Source organism: Mesocricetus auratus, unplaced genomic scaffold (assembly GCF_017639785.1).
Source record: "Mesocricetus auratus isolate SY011 unplaced genomic scaffold, BCM_Maur_2.0 Super-Scaffold_100008, whole genome shotgun sequence".
Taxonomy (NCBI): domain Eukaryota; kingdom Metazoa; phylum Chordata; class Mammalia; order Rodentia; family Cricetidae; genus Mesocricetus; species Mesocricetus auratus.
Window position 1 is genome coordinate 72230377 of NW_024429192.1, and position 12265 is coordinate 72242641.

Here is a 12265-nt window from a genome sequence, read left to right on the forward strand (position 1 = left end):
AAAAATAAAAATAAATGGTGTTTGTTTGTTTGTTGAGACAGGGTTTCTCTCTGTTAGCCCAAGCTGTTCTGGAACTTACTATGTAGATCAGGCTGACCTTGAACTCACAGAGATCTGTATAACATGAATAATATAAACCCACAGACAGATATTGGGGTTAAACTGAAGATCAAAAAAGCAAAGTAGCCGACCACTACCTCTTGCCTCTACCTCAAGCTGAAAGGGCTGTCCTTCCTCAGCGTAGCTAGAGAACAAGTCTCTGAGACTGAATACTGAATGCCCTGCTCCTATATTATATGCCTCTCTAGAGCTGGGATTACAGGCATGGGATCTCCCTTGTGTGAGCTATTTCTCTTTTAAACTGCATCAATTTTGTGTAGCTCAGTGTGGCCTTTAACTAACAGGGATCCATCTGCCTCTGTCTCCTGAGTCCTGGGATTAAAGGTGTGTACCACCACTGCCTGGCCTCTATGACCTGTGGCTAGCTTTGCATTCTGAACCCTCAGATCTGCCTGTCTCAGCCTTCCAAGTGCTAAGATTAAAGGCATGCACCACCACTGCCTGGTCCAAAAACAAAGAATAGTTTTTAAAAACCAAGCATTATCTCTAGGACAAGGAGAGAGTGCTATACTGCTTAGTGCTTTGTCTCAAACTCCTGCTACCATTTTGATCTCTAAGAAACTGAAAATCCAATGGAAAAAAACAGGCAGCAGAGGGAGCACTTCCAGGCTGCTTGAGTTGGGGCCCAGGAGGCATCAACTGCTGCATTTTCATCACTGTTCCCACGTGGTAGCTATGGAGAAAAAACCCTTGTCATATGCTTACAGTAACTCTTGTAAACAGGACCACTGCTGCCTTTGTCCCTGTCGTCGCCTGTGACAATGTAAGAATAGAAAGGGAAGAGCAGGATAAAAGGACAAAGGCTACTCATACTCTGATTAGCAGGAATGGCAAAGCATCCATGTTCCGGTTTAACACACAGCAGTGAGTCACCTGTGCTGCTGAGATCAGACACCTTACAGGCTCCCCACCCGCTGCCACTGCGCAGTTACAGACTCGTTCTTCAGAGCAACATTTCTGCACCAACACACTTTGTGAGCATCTACTATGGTCTCGGTGTGCACTACATCGTGAGTTTTTACAAAGTCCTAGATTGATTCAAGTCAAAAACTAAAAATAAAACATCCCCAGCACAAAGAAACGAGCAAAGCAATGCTGTCTGCTGTGTGCACTGCTGTCCTGTACCCGAGGAAGGAAACCTGCCAGAGAGATGTCTCCACAGACAAGTGACAGGAAAGGGAGGAATGTGGAGACCACTGAGAACAGAGACAATGACTAATGATTAAACCATTCATAATGGGTTTTGTTTGTTTGGCTTTGTTTGTTTGGTTTGTTTGAGACGGGGACTCTCTATGAAGACCCAAACTGACTCGGAACTCATGAGATCCACTCAGTCGCCAAGTGCTAGGACTAAAGGCATGTGCCACAACCCAGCTATGGTGTTTTTAACCACAGTGTGCTTGGCATGTTAGTAAACATGCAAATTAGTGTCTTTTAATATACACATACACTTAAAAGATAAAATTTAGGAAAGAGTAATCCTTAAAGGTGGCAATAATTATTGACACCAGACACTGAGTGAAACATTTTTTGTGACCTCATTGCTTTCTTCAAGGTTCACTCCAGGGCACATACTAACAAGCACTGAATTCAACAGTGAAACACCTGGAAAGTGGTGAGTTTTGCTCTGTTCAGTTATATTTTCTTTTCTGATGGAGACCTCAGAATAGCCGACGGCATCACAGGAAGTGAGGAGCACACACCTTGGAAATGATCACAGCCATGGCCAGATTCTCAGAATGAGCAGCCACATAACCCAGCATCATGATGCCAGGCAGCCGGATGTTCCCTTTGCAGGATCCGATGCAGTCCGTCACAGCAGCCACACCTCCTGCATTAACAACCAGCTGTGAGAGCTGAGGAGTACAGAACAAAAGATATGGCTTGACAACACCTTAGTTAGGACTTAAAACGCAATTAAAGAAATCGAAATATGACTCAGAAATTATTGTACTTTCTAAAGAGACACACAGGTATAATACTCTTGTTGTTTACAGATACACTCACTGTGAGGAACCTTATTCTGTTGTTCCGTTTTCTTCACATCAGTGCAACAAGCTTTATCCCTATTATAATGGATGTTAAAATCCTTCACCTAGACACTAAGCTGAGAGCTAGTTCATAACTTATACTAATCACTGAAAGCTCAGACACTTGGAATAGTCTAAACAACTTGCCCCTTTGTTGGCAATGACTAGTAAGCTGAATATACTTCAAGTATGGGAAAACCATGCAAATAGAAATATGGAACATGAGAACTAATGTGTAATAAAATTAAAACTGATTAAGCAATGCACACACAGAAATGGTTAAAACTTCAGAATCAACACAGGTTTGCTTTGTCTTTATTTTTCCCATGTAACTCTTCAGTACTGATGCCAGGGATCTTTGTGGTCTCAACCAACCTAGAAATGTAACTTATCATCTCGTCGCTCATAGCTGACATAATGCTGAGGGTAACAGAGGTTCACAGTGTCTACAGCTACATATGGAAAGTTGTAAGTGATTAGAAGCTAGATTTAAACAATTCAGTGGTTCTCACCTGGAGGGAATTTTACAGCCTGCAGAACAGTTAGCAATGTACAGAGTCACTTTTTGATCGTCACCTGGGAAAGGGGCACTGCAGTCATCTAGTGGCAGAAGCCAGGAATACTGGTGCCCACTAAAGCTAAGCATAATTGTATCCTGAAGTTACTTTTCAGATGTTTGTTGTTTTTACCTCAGGCGTATGCTTTGCGATCTCTCTAATTAAAGTGCAAGCGTTTTTCTTCACATATTCATCTTTGTCCTTCAGACAGGTAAGGACAACCGGGAAAATCTCCGCTTCAACAACCATCTCTGCCAGGTCCACAGAATGTTTTGCAATCTGACTGAGAGCTGACAGGACCTGACGCTGTTGAGGAAAGTTAAAATGGGACATTATACAGAATCCAATAGTCCACTTTATAATTCAGATGTAATTTAAAAAATTACAGCCTCGATTACAGTGCAGTCTCCAGCACTTAGAGCTACAAAGGACAGGTGTGGAGCGAAGCTGGCCTGAGTCTGCCAGACAAGCCGTGTGTGCTGCTGATGGCAGAGCTGGAGAAAGAGCTTTGTTTGTTTTTGTTGGTGTTTGTTGGTGTTGGTGGTGGGTTTGTTTGTTTGTTTGTTTGTTTTTTCGAGACAGGATTTCTCTGTATTGCTTTGGAGACTATCCTGGAACTTACTCTGTAGACCAGGCTGGCCTCGAACTCACAGAGATCCACCTGCCTCTAACTCCAGAGTGCAGGAATTAAAGGCGTGTGCCACCAACGCCCGGCGAGAAATAGCTTTGGAGACCAGAAGATCATGAGTGAATCAAAGACATCAGGCACTAAGTTATCCTCTTGGTGTTACACTGTTTTGCTTTGATCTGATGGGCTCTGGTTTTCCCATCTTTTAATAAGAAAATAAGTAATATCTTTTATAGGAGCCCACAACTAAGAGATTCTGGGTTTTTAAGAGACAGTGAAGTTGTAAGGTGTTAGAGTTTCTAAAGATTATGGGACTTTAGAAATTGTACTATATATAATTGTAAATTATGAGATTAATGTTAGATCTTGGGGGCAAACAAAAAAGAAAATGTTGTGGTTTAAAGTGATAGGTCCAAGTTGACAAGTATGGAATGTCATAGTTAGCTTCAGCTGTCAACATGACACAAACCTACAGTCACTTGGGAAGAGGGAACATTAAATGAAGAACTGAACGGATTGTCTATAAGTTTCTTAGTTGGCAGTTGATGTAGGAGGCTCCAACCCACTGTGGGCAGGGCCATCCCTAGGCAGGTAGACCTGGGCTATGAAGAAAGGAGCCAGCCAGGAAAACAGGCCCGCAATCAGCTTTCCTCTGTGGTCTCTGCTTCAGGTCCTGCCTCCAGTTTCCAGCCTTGAGCCCGTCCTGGCTTCCCTCAGTGATGGACTCTAACCTGCAAACTAAATAAAGCCTTTTCCCCCACGTTGCTTTGGTCATGGTGTTTTTATCATAGAAGAACAAATGAAACAAAGTTTTTCCAATCATAGCTCTACTGTATAAACCTTACAGCATTGTTTTCACGTATGAAAAGACCAACTACATGATATATTTGTATGCTTTCAATTGTATTTGCTAATTCTTTTTACTGTGTGTATTTTCCTTTTCCTAAACTGTAAAAGTGCTGTCTCTTGGCCTCATTTTTATTACCTTCAGTTTTGCATCAGGGTTGAGGATCATCTGGGCTAAGTGAGCAATAGCTCCCGCATCCACCACGGTCTGTGCTAACTCTGGAGAGTGCTTTGATATATCACTGAGGGCAGAGGCAGCAATCCTTTTCAAAGCAATTTCTGGCTCCTGGATACATAGAACTAAAAGAGGAATTGCTCCTGCATCCACCACAGCTTGGGATAATTCTGTGGGTCCAAGAAAAGTTAGTGAGTACGGGTGGCTGACTCTTGGGTAAACCATTTTTCACACTGACAGGTACAGCAAATAAAAAGGATGAGGGTGTGTTTGACTCTTTAGACAGCTGAGTTTTAAGTCACTCAATGGAACAGGTGGTCACTGTTTCTCTCACACATCGTATCTACTGAGAGAAACAAAAGAGAACTCCAAGCATGATATGGGAAGGGTCTAGGAGGATCATGGGGAGGGAAACTATGATTAGAATATATGGCATGAAAAAATGTTTTTAATAAAAAGCATACATAAAGAACTAACTCATGTTAACTGAAAAGAAAGATAAAACAGAAAAGAATGTCTCCATTTTACAACCTTGAATTAAATTGCATGCTATCTTAAATCACCTGTAGAAGGATTTCTGGGTAGGAAGAAATGAGGCTTTCTACTTTTAATTCTTGAGGTCATGTCTTCTTGTTGTGCTGTTGTTGCTGTTGTGGTTTGGCTTTGATTGTTGTTGTTGTGGTTTGGCTTTGGTTGTTGTTGGTGGTGGTAGTGGTGTGTGTGTGTGTGTGTATGTGTGTATGTGTGTGATTATAGGTGCCAGGGCAACGTGCACATACGTGGAAGTCAGAGAACAATTTTTAATACTTAGTTCTCCTGAAATCGGTTCATCAACCTTGGCAGCAGATTTCCTTAACCACTGAGCCATTCCTCCAGCCCACACTTTACTTCAACAGCTGAAACTAGGCCGAGTAAAGAAAGTTACAGATCAGGTACTTCATAGCCCTGTATCCTGCTATGCCTGTCTCAAGCCCCCTGATTTCTGTGGTCACTCTATATCATATACTAACCTTATGAAGATTTGGAGCTGGGAACTGCAGATGAGAGAGAATGCAGTATTTGTCTTTCTGGGTCTGGGTTACCTCACTCAAAATAATCTTTTCTAGTTCCAACCATTTACTTGCAATTTGCATGAATTCGTCTTTCTTTATAGCTGAATAGTATTTCATCATGTATATGTGCCACATTTCATTATCTATGCATTGGTTTAGGCTGTTTTCTAGCTATTATGAAAAAGGTACCAATGAACATGGCCGAACAAGTATCTGTAGATTAGTATGTCGAGTTCTTTGGACATATGCCAAGGAGTAGAATAGCTAGGTCATATGGTGGGTTTATTTTTAGTACTTTGAGGATTCTCCATGATTTCTAGAATGGCTGCACCGGTTTGCATTCCCATTAACAGCGAGTGAGGGTTCCCTTTCTCTGCATCCCCTCTATCATTAGTCACTCATTGTTGTGTTGATTTCTGCCATTTTGACTGGGGTAAAATGAAATCTCAGAGTTGCTTTAATTTGCATTTCTCTAATTGCTAAGGTTTATTAACACTTTTTGAGGTACTATTTAGCCATTTTATTGCTTCCCAGATTGTAGGGAGCCCAGCTCCAATAGATATGTCTGCATTACAGCTCCCACACCAATGGCTCAGAGAACATATGGAACAGGCAGTAAAAAAATTATATAAGCCAGAATAGCATGAAGTCTGCTGTGAGACTCCCTCTCCTAGAAATGGCTGCATAGACAACACTTGAACAATGACAATATCTACAGAAATGCTTGCTCATTAGGGGGGAAATCGCCTAAGGCCTCACTCTTAGACAAAGAATGACCACTGAGACAAGGAGACTTAGTTATTCCAGGGATGAGTCCCCCAGCTGGTTATCCAATACAAACTGGTCATCCCTGAAACCACACACACACAAGCATAGATTGTGTCTATGTATGTATACATATATGTATGTAATGATAGTAATCAAAGAGAAACACGCTAACTCAAATACCTAAATTGAGAATCAGTTTTTAGTTGAATTAAAGATGAAAACTGCTCTAGTCACAGCTGATATGAACAAAGTCAAGTGTGACTAATGGTCACCATGCTGACAAAACTATACCATAAAACCAAAAGAGACAGAGAAACGCTCTATGACGTCATAGCATCATACCACAAATCACTGCCTTTGGACCATCAGATATTCTATCCTAAGTAAAAGTCTTTAAGGCAATTAGCTTATTTGTAAAGCAATCTGGGTCATTTACCTAAAGCCACCTATAAGATCAAAATGGGCACCCAAAATATGTCAGCTAGCATAATACAGTATAGTTCCTATTTTCTTGTGAACTGTTGTTCTAACTTCATTTCTGTTGCTGTGATAAATACCATGATCAAAAACAAGTAAGGGAAGGAACCAGTTTATTTAAGCTTGCAGGTTAGTTTATTGTTGCGGTAAGTCAGGGCAGGAACTCAAGCAGGAACTTTAAGCAAAAACTGTGTAGGAACACTGCTTTCTGCCTCACATACAGGTTAATGCTTAGTTAGCTATCTTATGCTGCCCAGGGAATGGTGCCTGTGGTAGTTTAAATGAGAATGTCTACCCCATATGCTCTCATGTTTGAATTCTTGGCTCCCAGTTGGTGGAACTATTTTGGAAAGATTAGGAGGCATGACCTTGTTGGAAGAGGTATGTATGTTGGGTTGGGTTTTGAGGTTTCAGAAGCCCATAACATTCCAAAGTTAGCTTTCTCTCTGTCTTGTGATTGTGGATCTCTCTGTCTTGTGATTAGTAGCTGAGCTACTAATCCAACACTACACCTGCCTGCCTGCTGCCACGGTCCCTGACATGATGGTCATGGACTCATCTTCAGAAACTCTAAGCCCCCAGTGAACTCTTTCTTTTGTATGTTATCTTGGTCATGATGTTTTTTCATGACAGTAGAATAGTAATTAAGACAAAAATTGGTACTAGGAGTGGAGTGTTGTTGTGACAGACCTGACCATGCTGTTACTTTGAAGGATGTGGAAGACGCTGGGACTCTGAACTAGGAGAACAGTTGGACATTGTAAGTAGGGCTTAATGAGCCATACTATTAGGACCATGGAAGACAATAGTGCCAAGACCTGTGCAAACGGTGGAGGCCCAGCTCAAGAGGTTTCATATGTGAGCAATATCAGCAACTAGGCTAGAGATTATTGTGGTATTTTGGCAAAGAATGTGGCTGCTTTCTGCCCTTATCCTAAGAATCCACCTGAGGTGAAATGGAAGGGTTTTTTAAATTGACTTTGTTGGCAGAGGAGATTTTAAGGCAGCCTAATGTTGACTCTACCATGTGGTTGTTAGTAAATACTCTCATGCAGATACGCAATGAAAAAGAACAAGCCAAAAAAAATACAAAATGTACAGGAGAAAAAGAGCATCCTGAAATTTAGTGTTAGAGTGCTGGTTAATGCTGAAAGAGATAAGGAAAAATGGAATAAAGGGAGTTGTGCCCTCAAGGCAAGACCCCACCCAGCTAATAGAACTGCTCTAAGGAATTATCTGTTGCTAAAGAGCTACAACAAATCAAGACTTATGCAAATGCAATTCAAGGAGGGATCCAGGATCCAATCCAGACAAGCATCTGCCACTTGGTTCCGGCTTAAGAGTCATAACAGAAACAGGAGTAAAGGCTTATGGAATCTTCCTTCGTGACTAAGGAAAGCTGTTGAGGCCCCACATGTGGCAGGGGAATTCCCACATTGAGCCTTGGAAAGGCCACTGTGTGAAGCTGTGAAGGTGAAGGCTGGATTGTATTGGAGACCCCAAGATGTTGGAGATGCCACAGTGGTGGGATACTAACGTCTATGGGAAAAAACAAGTTCAAACAATATTGTTCATCAAAAGAAAATATCATGATGCACACACAGTGACACAAAATAAAGCTGAAGCCTTAGACTAGGAGGACTTCAGGTGCTCTCCACAGAGAACACAGAGGCTTCTCTCCTCTATTTTCCTATGTGACTCCCTCATCTGTTTCCCTGTGATTCCCTCCTCTATTTCCCTGTGATTATCTCCTCTATTTCAAGCCCAGAGTATGTTCACTGCTGACCTGATTTAAGCAAAATTCTTAAGAGAGTAAAGACTTCCCTTCTGTTGGTGTACTATATATATCTTTCACTTATTCTAATGCATCATTAGCCAATTCTTTATACATGATTTTAATGTAGTCTTGTTCTGTATATTTTTGTCTGATGTTTGCCCACTTGTCTGCATGAATATTTTACCAATCTGTATCAAATTGTCTACCTTAGCCTACAAATAACATCAGAGGTGAGATCTTAGCAATTTAACTTACTTTACCCAGTACAAACACATGGTGACACTCTGAAGAGCCTTGCATGCTCTCTCATGATTGCCATGGTGGTGATGAATTACTAGGAGCACATGTAAAAGTTAAAGTTAAGTGGTTCAGGAAGCTGAAGTTAAATGACTACACTTCATTGTTCTATAATCAAAATTCATTTTTAAGTACAAAAAGACAAGCTTAATTAATCAAGAGTTCCTAATTTAAAAAGATAAAACAAAAATTCAGACGAGGTTCTGTTGGTGAGATAGCTGAGGGAAAGTCCTTGTTGCCAAGCTGGTGACTTGAGTTCAGTCTCTCAGACATGAGTGGCCAAAAGAGAGAATCAATTCTGAAAGTTGCCCTCTGAACTCCACTCATGTGCTGCACTTTGCACATGCACACACGCACACACACACTAAATTAATATAGTTTTTAGTTTTTTTGAAGAACCACAATATATTTTTCAGCATGTAAACTGAACCCTGAAAACAGCCAACAAATAAGATAACCCCCCACCAAAACTGTCATTGTGTTTAATATATAACCTCTATGTCCAAAGAACATAGGTAATAAATTTATTTTACTCTTTTTTCACTAACACCTAGTTAATTAGAAAGGAATTGGGATGTGTGTGATGCACACACATAATCCCATAACTTCCACATGCTTGTGTATATGGAAACATCTCCAAGATTAAATAAAAAGACATTAAAAGAAAAAAAAAGTGATTCCTTTGTGAGTCTCCACCAACTCCAGGCCCATGCTCTTCCAGGGAAGACACAGTCACCACAATTGGCAGGAAACCTTCTGGCCTCTCTAGGGTAACCCTGGACCACCTACTGCTGCCTGTACCAGCATATCCTCCTAGCCCATCTCTATTCCCTTGGGACATACCACCATATGTGGAACTGACCCATATTACTTCCAGTACTGATTCCCACAGAGCTAGACCCCAAACCCTACTAAAGACACCTCCCCCACCTACTAGCTTGACACCCACCTCACTCACTGTGCTGACCTGGGACTTTTGGGAGTCTGAACCCTAAAAACCCAGAGTGGCTGGCAAAAGCAAAAATCAAACATCGCTCTTCTCTATCATCTTGTGATTTTTATCCTCTCCTTTATGAAGTTTTATATCTCCATTTTTAATGACACTGCCCAATAAAAGATAAACATCTTGACCTTTCTGTATGTCAGAATTTTTTGGTTTTCAAGTGTCAAAGGAATAGCACCTATTTTATATAAGTAATAAAGATGAATTGAAATTTAAAAAATCACTTTTGTCATCCACAACCTGACAAGACTGTGGTAACAGCACCCTAAGAACTAAACACCCACAACAATGGTGAGACCAGCAATTCTCATGAAGAACCACTACAAACATTGTAACTCCAAGGGTCTATATCTCACAAACACAACTACCAAGACAATATGCCACCTCCAGAAACCAGGACCCCTACTGCAATATTCCTTGAGAAAAGCACTTTAGCTGAAGCACAAAACAAAGACTTCAAAATAGCAATCGTGAGTATGTTCAAGGACCCTAAAGAAGATATGAATAAATGTTCCAATGAAGACTATGAAAACACAAACATTTTAATTAAATTATAAAAATAATTCAAAATACAACAATAGAATTTAACAAAGAAATAGAATCACCAGTGTTACGCCGTACTGAGATAAAATTCAAAAATAAAAACTCAGGAAGTCAAACAAAAAGCTCAAAGGAAACCCACACCAACAGACTGAATGAAGTAAACCCAGGTCCAACTAGTTAGCCAATATGAAATGGTAAGGTCTGAAAATATACATACAAATAACATTATACAGATTGAATAGGGCATACTTACATTTTTAGGAGTATGTACAGATATATATATATAGATTTATATAACAATAATTAATGAAAAAAGAGGCCATGAATTTGAAAGAGAGCAAGGTGGGGTTGGAGGGAGGAAAGGAAGCACATTCCTGGTGCTGCAAACCTAACCAAGAACCCAAGGATGAGACAGAACCTACTACTAACATTTCCCTAAATTAATATAGTATCCATCTGTCTTCTAAATGCCTGTTTTTATACCCATAGATCAGTACAGCTTCTCACCACTCATCAAAGAGGCTTCTTCTTGAAGATACTTTTAGAAAGATCCACAACTGGTAAAAAAGGAAAAGGGTAGGTGACCATGGAATAGCCAGCCCTATGTGAGTCACAACTCTTACACCTAAGGCTTGGGAAACATGGCAGATGAGCAGTGAAACGATTTTTAAGTACCTGAGGAGCAGATGGCTACTACAAGACAGTGTCTTCTGGACAGGACAGGGATGTTGCGCCCATGAACTCTCAACAAGACCTGCAAAGGCCACACCAGTTATCATGCCAACGGGGGTGGGGTAAGTTTCACAAGGTCCACCCCAGATGAAAATTTTCAGGCTGTCAATGGTTGTGAAGGAAAGGGAACCAGTTGTCTTGAGGGACAAGTTCCCAATCCTAAGTAGTTAGCCCTAAATAAATGCTCATGCAGGCAACACTGATTAGACTCAGTGAGGACATGGATTTGAGAGGTGGTGAGAGTGGGGACACGAGAGGACTTGGAGAAGGGAGAGGGTGGGACAGAAATGATGCAATACTAGGTAGTCTTGTTATATTTCCAACCCCAATAAAACTCAGTAGGTAAACAAAAAAGTAAAATAAGACAAAATAGGAGAGGATATGCTTTTTATGTCAACTTGACACAAGTTAAAGTCATCAGAGAAGAAGAAATCTCAAATAAGATGCCTGCATAAGATCAGGATGTAGGCAAGCCTTTAGGGCATTTTCCTAATTAGTGATTAATGGAGGAGGGCCCAGCCCATGGTGGGTGGTACCATCCCTGGGGAGGTGGTCCTGGATTCTGTAAGAAAGCAGGCTGAGCAAGTCAGGGGAAGCAAGCCAGAAAGCAGCATTCTTCTATCACCTCTGGGTCAGCTCCTGCCTCCAGGTTCCTGCCCTGCTTGAGTTCCTGGCCTGTCTTCCTCTGATGATGAACTGTGATGCAGAAGCATAAGCTGAATAAACACTTTTCTCCCCAAGTTGCTGAGGTCATGGTGTTTCATCACAGCAATAGAAATCCTAACAAAGACAGAGGACTAGTTGGGAAAAGGAAAATAATTAGTGGGAGGCAGAACAGAGAGAGTAATAGGGACTGAAGGTGGGGAGCAGGGTGAGTAAGATCAAAATACTCTGTGTGTGTGTGTGTGTGTGTGTGTGTGTGTGTGTGTGTGTGTGTGTGTGTAAATGTTATAATGAAACCTATTGTTACATATCCTTAACATATGCTAGCTTAAAAAAAGAAAAAGTAGTGCCTATTTACCCAATTAGTATCTAAATAAGAGGCTTAAGTGAACCTTTTTAGTAAACCAAACTCTAGAGCAGTGTTTCTCAACCTTCCTAACTCTGGAACCCTTTAATACAGTACCTCATGTTGTGGTGATCCCAACCATAAAATTATTATCATTGCTACTTCATAACTGTAATGTTGCTACTGTTACGAACCATAATGTAGATATCTGATATGTGACCCCTGGGAAAGGGCACTTCAACCCCAAAACA

General features: G+C 40.9%; 1 protein-coding gene across 2 annotated transcripts in view; it reads right to left on the reverse strand.

Moving 5' to 3' along the window:
- LOC101827344 (sperm-associated antigen 6) overlaps positions 1 to 12265 on the reverse strand; it is a 56607-nt gene that overhangs the window by 25036 nt on the left and 19306 nt on the right. For both annotated transcript variants that reach the window (XM_021231507.2, XM_005077574.4), the window contains exons 5-7: positions 4321 to 4526; positions 2840 to 3013; positions 1824 to 1976 (exon numbers count right to left, since the gene is read on the reverse strand). In XM_021231507.2, the coding sequence (XP_021087166.1) occupies positions 1824 to 1976; positions 2840 to 3013; positions 4321 to 4526 (533 nt within the window). The remainder of the gene's footprint in view (positions 1 to 1823; positions 1977 to 2839; positions 3014 to 4320; positions 4527 to 12265) is intronic.